Below are 16199 nucleotides of genomic sequence, written 5' to 3' on the forward strand. Positions count from 1 at the left end.
GCGACGAGCAGGGTTGCCATGTCCGCTTATTACAAGTGACTTTGGGCTTGTTTTCCCTGTAATGCTGCTTGTAAAATATTGGTAGTTGCTGTCAATATATGTATTTGTCCCCCCTAACTGAAAATGTTTTGTGTCAGCCGGCCCGTCAGGGACCCCCGTACAAGATTTGTGTTGTTAAAACGTTTAAAAAAAAAGATTCCAATTGTTTTCACATTTTCTTCCTATATTTCTTATTTGAAAATAGCAGATCTACAAGCTCACAACGCGTCGCATCGCGACGCGTTGTGAGCTTCTAGATCGGCTATTTTCAAATAGCCAATGCATTTAGGTTTAAAGTGCTCATGTGGTTGCTTCTTTTGGGCTTGTTTTGACTTTTTCTTTTGTAACAAAAAAAAAAGCATGGGTTTCCGAGGCTAGTTTTGACAGACCTGGTTCCTTGTTTCTCTCTCGAAACCTGGCAACGCCGGTGCTGAGCCTTCTGGTTGGTTCCGTGTGTGACGCAACACACAGTCAGTCAGTGTGATTTTCATTTCCACACCACAGACAGAACTCTCCTCTCTCCGTTGTGTCACCATGCAGGTTTGTAACCTTTACATTATTATCATTTACATGACATTTTAGTTTACCTAGAGACTCTTACATTTAAACATAATCTTCTTTCACAATGCGTGTCTTTAATGTGTGTCATTTATTCGAACTAAAGAAGGGCTATGATGCTAGCCTATGCTGTTTAGCCGCATGGGTGGCTAAACACGAATTGATCTGTCTGTCTGTCTATCTATCTATATATCTGTCTATCTATCTATAGTATTTATCTGTGTGTCTATCTATATATATGTCTGTAATATCTATAGTATGTATCTGTGTGTCTATCTATATATGTATATCTGTCTGTAGGATCTATAGTATTTATCTGTCTGTTTCTATCTATAATATATCTGTCTGTCTGTCTGTCTCTATCTATATATATATATCTGTCTGTAGTATCAATAGTATTATCTGTCTGTCTGTCTGTCTCTATCTATCAGGGATCTCCATTTGATACAATTTTTGTTTTATCTCTTGGACCCCAATCTACACTTTAAAAGTTTAAAGTCCTCAGTCCTCTTTAACTCTTGAGAGTAACTGGTCCATTGGTTCCATTTGTTCAGTCTCAGGGTTACAGACCTGTAAGGGTCCATTTAAACATAATTTTACCAATGCGTGTCTATAAGATGTGGGTCATTTATTTGACTAAGTACAGCTATGGTATTGTTCTGTTTAGCCTGTAGCTATGTTAATGTGGCAAACCTAACCTAAAAATATGAAAGCTGTATTCCGTAAATGTCATGTCCTGACTGGGACTTGACACAAGAGAGACCAAGAGTCTACCCCTCTCACTAGATGGAATCCCTGGCTAGAAGAGACATTGCACTTTTGAGATAATTTGTGTTGTGCGTTTCTCTCTTGGTACAGAAAGATCAAATGTGCTTTGTCTTAGATTCAGTGATAAAAGTGATAGGGTGGGGGGGGGTTTCCCTTGTGAGGAGTTATATGAATGTCTTGTGTTTTTCCTCCACAGGACCCAAATGAAGACACCGAGTGGAATGATATTCTGCGGAAGAAAGGCATTCTTCCTCCCAAAGAAAAACCCAATGTAGATGAAGAAGAGGAGGAGCTGGCTCTACGGCAGCAGTCTGTTGGTAAGACAGCTGTTTTTTTTGTTTTGTTTTTTGCATTAGAGCACTGGTTCTCAACCTGTGGGTCGGGACCCCCAAGGTGGTCCCCAGATGACAGTGAAGTGACAATTTAAGGACTTTTAAGACCTTTTTAATACCTAAAAAAAAGAAGAAAAAAAGACCATTACTGCATCAAAAGTAATCAACAAACTATACTATACAAACATTGGCCAAATTGTCAAATAATAAGAAAGAGGGGGGGGGGGGGGGGAATGTAAATAGCTGATCTACAAGCTAACAATGCCTTGCGTTGTGAGCTTGTAGATTGGCTATTTTCACAATATTTATCAGTGGAACCGAGTCGAACTAAATGTAATGCCTCAACTCCTACAATTCCAAGTGCTTTTCAGACTGGGGGATCCCCAATTCAAATATGATTATTTTGGGGGGGTCCCCAATTCAAATATGATTATTTTGGGGGGTCCCCAGTTAAAATATGATTATTTTGGGGGGTCACAGCCTGAAAAGGTTGAGAACCACTGCATTAGAGCAATGGTTCCTCTTTGGCTAGTTTCAAATAGCCGATGTGTATATAGTTTTAAAATGGTTACAATTATTGTAATGCTATATTAACTACTGTTGCTGGGGACCCCCTGGAACCCCCTCAAGGACCCCTGGGGCTCCCCGGGTAGACACTACTTTGAGAACCACTGCTGTAAAACACTTTCTAACAGTTATTCTGAAAAGTGTTATATCAAGTTGACTAAAAGCAAATATTCTGTGTTATATACAGTATATTTACAGTATATACAATTACTAATGTAATTGACTCTTCTACCTGCCTTGTTATTAACCAGTGAAAACGTATGAAAGCATGACACTGGATGAGCTGGACGACAACGAGGACGAGTTTGAAGAAGAGGACGAGGCTGCCATCGAGATGTACAGGTAAAGAGGAGAAAATCCCACCATGGTTTTACTGGGTAACTGTGTAAGCATATAGTAAATGGGAAGCAGTATGCTGCTGAAAAAGAGAGCCTGCATGTTAGACCTGCTGGGTTTTAATTATTTATTCATTTAATTTAAAGTTTTATTTAAAGACTAATGACTCACTGGAATTTGATACACTACCCAATCTATGGGTAAGAAAAGAAAATACTATGTGTATTTGACAGAACAGTTTCACTGTATTAGGATGCAGTGATTTTTATTTATTTATTACGGTTAACTGTAATCAAAACATGGGTCACTAGCCGTTCAGGACTTATTAACCTACAATTGAAATGAACATAAATAATATAAATGATTATATTGTTTATAATTGTAACTCACACAGAACTCTAGAAGTGTTATATGCTGAATTGAAAGTATCACATTAGTTTTTCCTGTGTTTCTGTGCCAAAAAAGGCTTTGAAGTGACCATAGCAAATGGTATTTGTGTGAAATTTGTCACTGCAGAGGTGTTTTCACATTCCTCTGCTGAAAGTGGAGGTGTCTGCCAACTGCCTTTAAAAAAAAACGAGCTCTAGGCAGGGCAAGATCGGGGGAGGGAGGGACTGATTCTCACAACTTGTTAATTAGTAGTAACCAACCCAGAATTTCTCAGTGAGGGAGATAAGAGTTAGATGTGATTCCAGCACCTTTTCAGAGGGTTTTGTATTTTCTTTTTATGTTAAAAAACAACATGTTAAATGAACATATTGATCATGGCTTATGACTTATTTTTCATTCTTTAAAACGTGTCTTTAGATTTATACTTTAAGATTTCTAATTGTCTGTATGTTCTGGGTCTTATTTTGCCATCTCAGACAGAAGCGCCTTGCGGAGTGGAAAGCGATGCAGATCAAGAACGTGTTCGGGGAGGTGACGGAGATCTCTGGACAGGACTACATCAAGGAAGTCAACAAGGCCGGTGAGGGCATCTGGGTGGTGCTGCATCTCTACAAACAAGGGTAAGACATCCAACTAGATGGGCCCTTTGTGTACCTGTTAACCACTTAGAACCAGCTCAGTGGCCTTTGTGGTTAGGGTGTCCGTCCTGGCCCCTGAGATTGGGAGGTTGGGGTTAAATCCCTTTGCCGAGTCATACACTATACTAATTTACCAAATGTTTGCCTATTTCCACAGATTGTTCACCTATATATTATCCCAGAATAGGAATGCTAGGGTTCATGTGGTTAACCCATAAGACTGCTCCAACATGCGCTCACTTGGAGCAGCACACTGCTGGGTCAAATGCAGAGAATTAATATCCCCTCACGTATCACTGCAAAAACAAACTCCACATGTTCTCACAGACATGGACGCTTATAATAACATGTGTAATCATTATAGCAGCAAATTCAAGATATACATCTATTTCATTACTTATTACTTTGGAGCGGGATCTGAATAGCTGTGTATTTGTCTTGGTGCAGTGTCATCAGTTGGTAGTACGTTTTTAAATCTTTCTCTTTATATTATTTCTATTTTATAGTCAAAGTCAATGGGACTCTGATTGTGCTGACTGAGACATCATCATACATAAATAGATACGTCACAGACTATTTAACTCATAGATGCCTGATGTCACAGGCTGGCCGCATGAAATCCAAGGTCCACATTGGAGCCATGCAATCCCATGTGGACCCCGGCATTTTTTTAAATAAATGAATGGCGGCTGTTTAATGGAACAGTCTCAGCCAAGCAATCTGCTATGGTTGGAGTCCACAGCTTAAACTTCTCATTGGTGAAACAAGTCTATTTGACCAACAAGACAGATAAGCAAACAGGTGTACATAACATTTGTCTTGTATTTTGGCAGTTTGTTTAAGATGCAGAAAAAAATAGGCTGGTAACCGGTTCATTCTCTGTTCTCCCAGCATCCCTCTGTGCACACTGATCAACCAGCACCTGTGCATGCTGGCCAGGAAGTTCCCCCAGACCAAGTTCGCCAAGTCCATCTCCACCACCTGTATCCCCAACTATCCCGACCGGAACCTGCCCACTATCTTCGTGTACTTTGAGGGAGAAATGAAGGCTCAGTTTATCGGCCCTCTCGTATTCGGTGGTATGAACCTCAAAGTTGAAGGTATGTATGGGACCCCCCCTACTAGAACCTTGTATCTAGGCCTGTCACAGTTATAGTGACTAAATAATTGTTAGTATTTGTTTCTATTCATCTGGATAAAGATTGGTAGAATTAACAGATATGTCATATTTCCATCATTATTTCTAACATAGATTTGTATTTGTTCCGATGTTCAATATCAAAAACACAATTAAATCGCTAATCGCAATTATTTGTGTGACGCAATTATGTGTGACAATTAATCGTCAAGTAAAATATCACGATTGTGACGGCCCTAATACTGAGGTTTTACATGTTGCTCTCTGTCTGTTGTGTACCTGTGGCATCCAGAGTTGGAGTGGAGGTTATCGGAGAGTGGAGCCGTGAAAACAGACCTGGAGGAGAACCCAAGGAAGCAGATCGAAGACAAACTCATGACCTCAATCAGATCGACACTCCCCACGCGGAAAGACAGCGACGACTCCGAAGACGAGGACTAATAGAAAAGGGTCCTGTTCCTCCCGAACGTACATACACACACTCACACACCAGTTGGAAGACTCCGTCACTACTATGTGGAACATACTTAGACATTATGATTTCAGTCGAGGACGATTGGGGACACAGGTTTATTTAATTTTTTTCCATCTTGTTAACAATACATTTACATGCAGCTGTTTTAAAACTGACCGGAGAATACAATATGTGTTCATAATGATCAACTACTGCAGCATACTTCAGTGTCGCCAATATGAAAACTAATAACATACTCATAGTATGTAATTATGCTCAACCTTTTTCAGTTGAAGGACCACCAGCTGATATGCATTAGGCCACGGTCCCCCATTAGATTTTTATTTTATAATTTTATCTCTGGGACCCCAATCTACACTGTAATATCCTCAGTATGTATTTAACTCTCAGAGTTACAGACCCATAAGGGTCCATTTGGACCCCTGGTGGACGTTGAGATACTATAAATGTGCAATTAATTGTGCATCCCTAGTTTCTGGTATCATCTTCAGCCATAAGGAACGTTATTGCCAAATAAATAAGTTGATCTGATATTCATTATTTGTTTTCTCACCGCTCCTGAAGCAGAGGCAACTCTGGATCCTTTATATTTTATTTTACGATTGATGATAATTGTCACAGAATGTATGTATACATTTTCTAATCGTTCAAATACAAGTGAAATGACCTCTGCTACCATCATCAATGCCAGTTTTTGGTAACTGCTTTTTACTGATCGTCTGTCATTGTTAATTATTACACGATTTATTCTATAAAAGACCTTTTTTGGACATTGGATGTATTTTGAAAGAGTTTCTGTCCATATTTGTGTCTTGTTTGTGAGGATACAAAATGTAAAATTACTGTAAACCATTCACACAGTAATAAGTTCCAGATCTTTAATCACATGAATCCTCGCATCCCTATTCTGGGCATGTCATAATAAAATAGGCGAACATAATGTGAAATGGATCATGTACAAGCTCACAGTGTTGTGAGCTTGTAGATCGGCTGTTTTCAGCTAAGAATTAGAGAAAAGGTTAGACCAAATATAGACCCCTGGGGGTCAATGAAGTATAGGATTTATATAAGTGGTTATTCTGCTGTGATTGAAAACAGGAGGACACATGGAAGTCATGGCAGTGCAGGTCTATCTTTATCTACAAATTTATTTTCCATAAAGCGTCACGTTCTGTTTGAATAAATGCTGCACGTTGCTCTGTCTGCCATGTTGTGCATGATGCTGAAGTGGTGGTGACTTCCTCGTGCTGCTCTCATGGCGTTTCCAGGCTCTAGAACATTCCCTCTGGGAGATCACGGATCTTCTATATCGTTAACCAGATGGGAAGAGAAAATGTTTGTCAGTGTCCATGTATCTGTTTTTCTTAAGCGGATATCTTTCAAGGTTTCTAGATTTTCTTTCAGCATTTCAAGGGCCGTCCACACCAAGAAAGATAGATCTGTATTTTCTATTTATAAGTATAAATCAGGCATAACGATAACTATAAATATATAATTTTACACATTCCAGTTTCAACTTTGCGGATGTTCAGTTTAATAAACCTTTTTCACAGCAGCCATTTTGTCAAAATAGAGTAAACACTAAACAGATAATAATATAGTCTGCACTCCTTTGTGTTTTTTGTCACAAGCATATACAGTGAAATGTGTTCATCTTTTTAAGTATCAGGAGCAGTGGGCACTATGGCTGAAGCGCCATGGGGAGCATTTGGGGGTTATGTGTCATTCTAAGGGACACTTTGACATGCAGACCGGGGCAATTTGCAATGTATATTTTCAGGCCAATATTGTACAGTCAAAATATTGAGTGCAACTAGCAACTTCCTCCACTTGTGATGTCATGATTGTTCAATTGCATTCCGCTACCTGTACAGCTGCCTTTTCAGAACCTTTAATTTGAAGTAATTACATTTACATAATTATATTTAAAAAGCAACTGATATTGTGGTCTACAAATGTAGAATGTAAATATCTAAAGTTGTCCCTTATCTGTTGCCCTACCTTTAAAAGTGGAGTTCCGTTCAGGTCAAACAGAGTCAAGGTTGCTTTTTGTGCATGTTGGCTCACTGGAATGGCACTGAGTGCTACACTAAATGGAATGGAACATTAATTAGTGTAATTTGGTAACACCAGTGTTTACCTTACTATCATGACAACATGGCTGCCATGAAAAAGGTCTATTTTACAGGAAAAGTATAGAAAAGGGGGGTTGACATGCAACATAAGTGGGTTGGATTTGAACACGATTTCACACAACGGCTTATGTTTACAGATACAGTATATACACATAGATACGTCATTGGCCGCTGCTGTTCATTAGAGCAATGTGTCATTGCGGTCACCATATTGGCTAGATCAAGCCATGCCTCATGCATGTTTTCTGTATGTAGCAAGATGTATCTCCACAATTAAAATCATAACTTGCTGAGTTCTCAACCTATTTTCAAATGGTACTGTTTGTTACAAATGCCAGACATGTTGTCCTGATGATATAGCATATAGGATACTTGTGGGTTTTCATACCAAAACACCTTATTTTACGTAGAGAGTAATGGTTATTAGTTTCAGATACTTATATACAACTCGGGCTTGCATTGGAGTTATGGCAAGCTGACCTAGCTAATATGGCAGCAACGTTGATGTATGGCCAGTGGCCAATGCAGCGTCTGCCGTCTATGTGTCTATGTGGCATGCATGTGTCCGGCCTGGCTGAGCCATCAGTATGCCTGTATCTGTTTTAGTGCATTTAATATAGAGACAGATAGGCCACATAACAGTTATGGTTTCAAATATTGTAAATGATTTACCAGGAGTAGCAGCTGTTTCTTTCTCCTCTGGGACAGTTTGGGGGACAATCGCATGAGGGGATGCACTGAATTGGACTAGATAAAGCATATCGTTAATTAATTCTGTACAGATGATTCACTGTCTGCTACTATGTTACTACCATGTGTCTTCAAGTCCTTTTTCAAGCCTGAACAAAACGCCATAATGGATACATGCAACATCTTGCAGCAAACATTTAAACACTTCCTCAAATAACCACTAAAACATTTAAAGGAGAATATCCATTATCCTGATTACAAGATTATTGTCTAAAATGGATCGGCATTTTAGACAATAATCTTTAAGGGAAATGGTAATGACACCAAATACACCAATGTCAGCAAAAGCTACATGTTCACCTCACACCCTTAAACAGACTCATTTCAATTATTGATTTATTCTGAAGGAAAAGTTTGTCTAATATCTTCAGTGCATTCAATGCTTTTAAATTAACATAAGCAACTACAGAAGTTTGCTTCTGTGTTGTTTTGTGTTTCTAAAAAGTAAAAAGAAAAAGCATCTTAACCCATAAGTGATTGCTAATCATGGTTTTTCATATGCAGGTGTGAGCCTTTGCTTACCATCTGTTGTACTGCACCCACAGCCTTGTGTGCTTTGGAGTAATGAAACAGAAACTGAAAGCAGAGACAATATATCATGTTAACGCTGAAATGGGACCAAATTGGATCAAAGACTTGAGCCCTTGCTGTATGCTTTCAAAAATGTTCGAAGACAGTGAAAATAGCTGATCTACAAGCTCACAATGCATCGCATCACGCAGCTTTCTGAGCTTGTAGATCAGCTATTTCCGCAGCGGTTTGTACGTTTTTGTTTTGTTTTGTTTTTACATTTCTGCCTATAATGACATGGCCAAAATAGGGACACCGGGTTGAAAGTAGTTAAAAGTCAGAGTATTGTAAATTTAAATAAACTTACTCTTTTGAATACATTCTGAGCTTCCTCCTGTGAACACACACAATCATACAGAGTAATAACAGTCTTATTCTGTATCCTCAATGATCTTGATATTTGTATTATTTGCATATTATTTAAGTATTAATATGCTAGGATTGATTTAATTTGCTTTAACACTTAACAGATCAGCAGGTTTTCGCTAAGTGTATCCATGGTTTATCATTAAACATAACAGTAAAATATATGCTTCCATGTTCCACTTTCTCTCACATATCCCCTGTAGTACAGCCGCATACCCCTAGGGGTAGACATACCCCCATTTGAGAAAACCCTGTTTCAAGATCTTCTATACATCCTTTCCATTTTGAAACATAACTGCTACTAGAGTTGGTAAAGTCCTGAAAGATACAGACAACTTAGAGTAGGAGTGGAACAGTTAATCGAACTAATCGAGTTAATTATAAATGAATGAATTGATTAATCAAATAGTCTATTATAAACATATACATTATATATATATATTCATTTGCCTCTCCACTGACTTCCAGTACAAAATTAAGGTTTTTAAATGGGCACAAGAAATCTGGCACAGACTGATCACAGTAGTTTGCCAGATTAGCCACACACACACACACACACACACACACACACACACACACACACACACACACACACACACACACACACACACACACACACACACACACACACACACACACACACACACACACACACACACACACACACACACACACACACACACACACACACACACACACACACTTTACAACCCACCTCATTCTGGTCTGCCAGCTCAATGTCCCTCACTTCATCACTCCGAATATCAGGCACCTGAAGAAGAAGAAAAACACACTTTATTCGGAATTAAGGGTGCAACAGTTAATCAAACTAATTGAACTAAACAATTATAAAAACGACAATTTAATAACATAATCGATTCATAATCGATCCCGCAATGTGATGCACCACCAAGTAAAAATCAGGCATTAGAAGTCAAGTCACTAAGCCCTACTCGGGAACTATTCTAGTTGGGAATTTGTGCCCCACCCAGTTATGCAATTCCCTTTTATGCCCATATATGGAGATCTCTGTATCTGTCTGTCCATGTCCCTTTTATGCCCCTATTGAGTTCCCTGATGTCATCAGCATATGCCGTGGAATACATTGGAGTCAATTAGAGCCAGGTAGACCAGCTTATGAACAAACACCATTTCTGAACGATTGAGACCTTTGTAAAATACTCTGTCCAGGAAAATAAAAGAAGACATATCACACATTGTTTTCTGATGTGTTGCTTTTCGATGTGTTCACTGTAGAGGTGTCTAAAGAGCACAAGGTATGTTTCTGAACAGAATGTTGATCATTGACGTCTGACAACCAAATCTCGCGATACTGCCGAGCCAGAAACGATATATGGCGCCGTTTAGATGCGAAAATAAACGTATACAGTGTGCACATTGAAAAAACAAGTGAATAGAAAACAACCTGTAATATTTCTTCTTTTATATTCCTGAACAGATTTACTGACAAAGGTCGCAATCGTTCAGAAATAGTGTTTGTTCACAAGCTGGTCAAGCCGGCTGTCATTGACTCTAATGTATTTCACCAAACTTCCAGATCCAGTTTTGCCTCCCATGCTCGTCAATGGCGCCTGACTAGCCGGCGGACAGACCCTCTTCTTCTACTTCTCCTGTGTTTCATCCTTACTGCTACAACCTGTAACCTCACGTCATCAGACTTTCCACCTCGGAGGAAAGCCTGGTATTCGTTATTAAATGGCCTGTGTGATCCAGTCTAGGCCAAACCTACTGGGAAAAAAATGGGGAAAAAACCCTGTGGTTCCGGGTGTGGTGGTTCAGGCTTTTCGGCGCCACTTTGTTTTGGTTCCCCCTGTTAGCATTTAAATGCTAAATCGACTATAACTACTAGTTTCGTCTCGCCAGTCGCTACGAGTTGGAATAAAGGATCGATATACCAAATGAACTATTCCTATAAGCTAAACTACGCCGCATCAAGGATTTTATTGGGTAGGCCCAGAGCCGCTTCTCCCTACACGCACACTACGCAGGTTGCGTGGGGCCCCGCCTACCCGCCGATCAAAAAAAAATAAAGAAACCAAAAACTGGAAAAAAACGAACCCAATCCGCCCAGAACCGCGAGAAAAACGAACCCAATCCGCCCAGAACCGCAAAAAAAAAACGCGCGCGCGTATCATGCTTAGGGCCCCTGTGGAGTCTAAAGCGGCACTGGGTAGGCCCTAAAATTATGATGCCCTTCATCGCACGGAATCATTTTGGGTGATACCGGCACCCTTGGTTCCGGCCTTGGTTTCCGGCCGCCTGATATCGCGACTGATGGCGCAACTGATGACACGCTCCCGACCGGATCAGAAACCTGAAAATGGTATTGATCCCAGGCTACAACACCTGAATCTCTCTACAGGGATCAATAAAAGTCCATCTTATTAGATCCAGTGATGTGTTGATGTTAGGTATGTAACGTATTTCCTCGTATTTCGTATTAGTGAGCTATTCTTTCCATTTTCCCTTTTACTGGAGTGATTTTATATTGATAAATGTAGGCCTACAGTACATTGAATTGAGTAAAATGTAACTTTTGTACTGTAGTAATCCTCCATGATAAAAATTACTCCCGTCCCTTTCAAGCTCTACACAATGTAGAGCTGCAGTAGAAGGCCACATGTGGCCCCGGTGTGGCTATTCTCATGGCAGATCCTGAACAGTGTAAATTGTGCCAGATTTGGTGTGAATCGGAGCAACGGGGCGCCTCGCTAGTCTGCATAATTGCGTTTGTAATGTCCGCCGTCGGTCCACCCACCCGCCTACCCATGCACCGTCGAGGCAATTTTTATATAGGGTTAAAAAGTTAGAAAGGCTACAATGTAGCCTGACAGCGCGTCGCGGGTTCAAGTCACAATCCCGACGGCCTTTGCTGCGTGTCACTCCCCATCTCTCTCCCCATTTCCTATCAGCCTACTGTCCTATCTATAATAAAAGGCATACAAATACATTTAAAAAATGTAAAAAAAAAAAAAACAGCATGGAATAGTTTAGAACTCTTTAATAGCACAGAATTGTAAATACATAAACAACATTCATAATGGAAGCGATTGCACTTTTGCTGACTAAAATATGATGATGGTGAAATGAAAATATCACTATCTATCACTATCAACAATAATGAATTAAAAATAAGCATGCATTCATAGAATAATCCATTACGACTATTGTTAGTTAAATTAGGTAAATGTCATGGATTCATTAAAAAAAAGATTACCTGTCTTAAAGTAATCCCATCTTCCCATTGACTGAAATGATTGCCATAGGACTCTGAAAGAGGGATTAGATAGATACTCATTGATCACTGATTTGGTCATATAAACCAGTGGTTCTCAAAGGGAGGTCCGGGGACCCCCAGGAGTCCTTGAGGGGGTTCCAGGGGGTCCCCGGCAAAATGTATTAATATAGCATCAAAATCAGTTTGATGCTACACACTTTCACCCTGTGTTATACTTGTCTTCAGATATTCAAAAATAGCAGAGCTACAAGCTCACAACGCATTACATGTGAGCTTGTAGATCAGCTATTTTGGTATGGTTTTTGCCTTTTTTTTTACATAAATCTTCTCTTATCCCTTATCTCGCCTATCCCTTGTCCCTACCACAAAATATTTTCAAATGGGGGTTCACGGCCAAATACATTTCCTTGACATGAAATAGACAGAATAGACATGAATAGAGAACCACTGACATAGGCTACTGTACCACTGATTTAGGCTATAGGCGATTTACGGACTGTGCCACTGGGCTACTGTAATCAAAATGGCAAAATCCAAGCTGAATAGGAGCTTATAATACATATAGTCAGGGGATATTAGCAGAATATTTTCCAATCTTGGAATAAATTCCTTACCAAAACAAATCTTCGCCAATGTGTTTGTAAAGGTGTCTAGTAACACATCTCACAAAGACTGAAATGCAGTCCCCCTAGGAGAATTTTTGACAGCTCCTTAAAGTTGGGGTAGCCTACCCACCATAACCTTGGTTTTAAAAAAATCTAAATTTAATTCTGTTTTAAGTAGCATGTGAGGGGTCAAACTAGGGTGTTTTTATGATTCTGAATCCATTGCAATCATTTGTTTTGCACCAAAACCACTCCTTGGGCTAAAAACGGCCATAGCCATCCTTTTCCAGGTATACTTTTTGTGTAAAAAGCCCATTGAGATTGGGCCGTTTTTAGCCCAAGGAGTGGTTTTGGTGCAAAACAAATGCTTGCAATGGATTCAGAATCATAAAAACACCCTAGTTTGACACCTCACATGCTACTTAAAACAGAATTAAATTTAGATTTTTTTTTAACCAAGGTTATGGTGGGTACCCCAACTTTAAGGAGCTGTCAAAAATTCTCCTAGGGGGACTGCATTTCAGTCTTTGTGAGATGTGTTACTAGACACCTTTACAAACACATTGGTGAAGATTTTTTTTGGTAAGGAATTAAGATTTTTTTTAATATCCCCTGACTAATAGCCACCATATCTCAATAAACATAATTATCTAAGATCTAATTGCATTTAATTGTTTTGGTCACAGACTACAGTAGGCTATAATATAACTAAGTTGCAAAAGAATAAGAGCTGACATAATCAAGCCTATTCTCAATAAACAGCCATGTAAGTTTTAATTAGCGCGTAATTGTTCTCACCTGCTGTTGCACAGCGCCAACATCCGAGACACCACCAGACCAGATGTATCAGAAACAGTTGTCTCACAGCGGGCATGGACATCTCTTCTCTTTGGAGAGAGATAGATAAATAGAGAGAAAGAAAGAAGGAGAGAAAGAGGGAAAAATAGAGAGACGGCAAAGCTTTGCTCCAAGGTTAAGCAAGTTCTCCCGCACCGAATGATTGTTCACTACACTCACAACAACGAGCACAAACTGTGAGCACCTGACCTGCACCGACTCTCTGCCACACTTAAAAAGGCTCCAACTTGACGGGTGACAAACATCTCCCACGTTACTACGCACAGGGTGACCAATCACCAATCATGTCCCCACGGCTCTCCGAGGTGACTGCCTTGGTCATCAACCGAGCCCTCGTGCGCAAGTAAGTACCCCCCTCTCTCTCTCTCTCTCTCTCTCACTCCCCCCCCCCCCCCCCCCCACACACACACACACACACACACACACACACACACACACACACATGACATGCATACACGCACGCACACACACAGTTTATTCTAGGAAAGAGCCAGTAGATAGGCCTATACTATACTTATAAGACTGTTTTAGGATGAAGGGGTGTGAACTTGATTGATTAATTGAATACGTTATTAACAGTTTGCAAAAAAAAGTACAGTTCCATACAAAAGGATGCTAAAAAAGGATTACAATCCAAGAAAGCACTATGGCTTGTTTCCATTGGGGTCCTGAGTATTCAATTTATCAAAACATTTAAAGACAAACAATAATATGCAATAATATCATATAAACGAGTAGTAATCAAAAAGAAAAGATATGTACAGTAAACAGTTGGGGGGTGGGGGGCATTTCTGGTGATAGGCTTAGACTTTTTACAGGGGCAGTTCCGAATTGCAGCCACCTGTTAGTGCCCTTTTAGAGTGGTTTTGAGAGTTAAGGTGCAGTGGCTGCATGCTGATGCTACCATTTTAGCTGATCACCCTTTCACCTTTTGGGTGGAAACGTTTTCATCTAAAAGGTGATTATGATACTAGGCGCTCATAGTCCGGTGATAAGTAAAAACGGAGAGATTTGTTGAGGTGAGCGGTGAGTCGCTTATCACCGTGGCTCAGATTTTCCTTTAAAATTCAACCCAGGTAGATCATTTCCTCTTTTCTTGTGATAACATTGTCACCCACTTTGACTGTGAAGCCATCGGCCTTGCAGAGGTTTATTTTGGACCCAAAGATTTACTGAGTTCAGAGCTAAGGGCTTTTTCAACCTGCAATTTGTCCTTGCTCGAGACCAGGAGAGCACTCAGAGCAGAGTCATCTGTGAACAAGAACAAATTGCAGTCACAAGCTGATGTCATGTCGTTGTCACATATATTTAGCCTCGATCTCCAGGCTTTTATTGTTTAGTTTTGCTAAAAAATAAAAGCCTGGACCAGCGCGTCGGTGTACCCGGTATGAGGAAGTGTTCATTTCCCCAACCAACCAGAGTGCAGTGGGCGTCGCTCGTAATGTTGTGTTAACGGGGCGGGGGTTGACGGACAGATCGGTGAACCAATGGGATCAGGCGCAGTCTCTCTGTGCCTCACCCGCCCCTCTATACACGAAATCAGGAGCGTTGGTGCAGCCTACATATATTAGGAACAGTAAAAGCCTAGTATGCTTCCTTGCGGAACGCCACAGCTCACTGGGAGGTGCGAAGACAGGGTTACGTTCACCTCCACCACCTGTTCTCTCCCCTCCAGATAGGAGATAGGATTTGATAGTTCACTGATGTGCTATCAAAACCGATTGCTTTCCGCTTATCAATCAGTATAGAGTATTTTACGGTGTCAAATGCCTTTTGGAGGTCCAGCATGACCATGCCGCATGTATTTGCCTGTGTCCACCTCATGTTTGATGTGGTCGGTCAAATAGAGTAGGCAGGTGTCAGTGGAATGAGATGTTCTGAAGCCAGTACTTTTTTTTTTCTTCAGTAAGATACTTTTCAACCTGTTCATATACATTTTCTTCCATTAAAGGTTTCATGACGTTCAGTTTTACCACACATTAAAAGTCTTTGTCATGGTCCTTCAAACGTGTATAGAAAGTTTTAACAAAAACTTCCACTCCATTGATCCATGGCAGGTGTTTTTCTCTCACATTTCTAAAGCCTTTTCAACTGCAATGAAACAATAAATCTTTGCCTGCGGGTGTCGCTGGTGAGGGATTTTGCCTGTCAATCATCGCCTCTGCTCCGCCCCCCCCAAAGGAAAGGATAGGGGAGGGGAGGGGCGAGGAGGAGAGTGGGCGGGATTAATCGACTGTGACCTCACTGTCGAAGGGCCAAGCTCAGATTACTTTTCAGCCTAATTATTCAGAAAACCCCAGACCACAGAAAATCCACTGAACGTTCAAAGTTCAGATTTTTTTAGGTGGATTTGAGGTTATAAAACCCCAAAAAAATAAAAAATAAAGTGAAAATGAATGTCATAGAACCTTTAAC

General features: G+C 40.2%; 2 protein-coding genes across 2 annotated transcripts; one reads left to right on the forward strand and one right to left on the reverse strand.

Annotated features, from left to right (window-relative positions):
* The first annotated feature begins 483 nt into the window (after window positions 1-483).
* pdcl3 (phosducin-like 3) lies at window positions 484-6013 on the forward strand. The gene is made up of 6 exons (XM_080412812.1): window positions 484-579; window positions 1562-1682; window positions 2516-2606; window positions 3467-3610; window positions 4520-4728; window positions 5059-6013. The coding sequence occupies exons 1-6, from the start codon at window positions 574-576 to the stop codon at window positions 5205-5207; spliced, it is 720 nt and encodes a 239-aa protein (XP_080268938.1). The 5' UTR covers window positions 484-573; the 3' UTR covers window positions 5208-6013.
* Window positions 6014-6505: 492 nt separating this feature from the next.
* nms (neuromedin S) lies at window positions 6506-15578 on the reverse strand (the record flags this gene model as incomplete). Its single annotated transcript, XM_080456696.1, has 7 exons — window positions 6506-6545; window positions 8049-8123; window positions 8649-8702; window positions 9004-9088; window positions 9811-9834; window positions 13725-13813; window positions 15543-15578. The coding sequence occupies 7 exons, from the start codon at window positions 15576-15578 to the stop codon at window positions 6513-6515; spliced, it is 396 nt and encodes a 131-aa protein (XP_080312822.1). The 3' UTR covers window positions 6506-6512.
* Between the last annotated feature and the right edge of the window lie 621 nt (window positions 15579-16199).

This window comes from Gymnoscopelus braueri (assembly GCF_963280865.1).
Source record: "Gymnoscopelus braueri genome assembly, chromosome: 18".
In the NCBI taxonomy this organism is placed as follows: domain Eukaryota; kingdom Metazoa; phylum Chordata; class Actinopteri; order Myctophiformes; family Myctophidae; genus Gymnoscopelus; species Gymnoscopelus braueri.

Coding starts and splice junctions, on each gene's coding strand:
- pdcl3 (XM_080412812.1), top strand. Junction 2,607..3,466: donor GCTGCCATCGAGATGTACAG/GTAAAGAGGAGA, acceptor TTGCCATCTCAG/ACAGAAGCGCCTTGCGGAGT. Junction 3,611..4,519: donor CTGCATCTCTACAAACAAGG/GTAAGACATCCA, acceptor CTGTTCTCCCAG/CATCCCTCTGTGCACACTGA.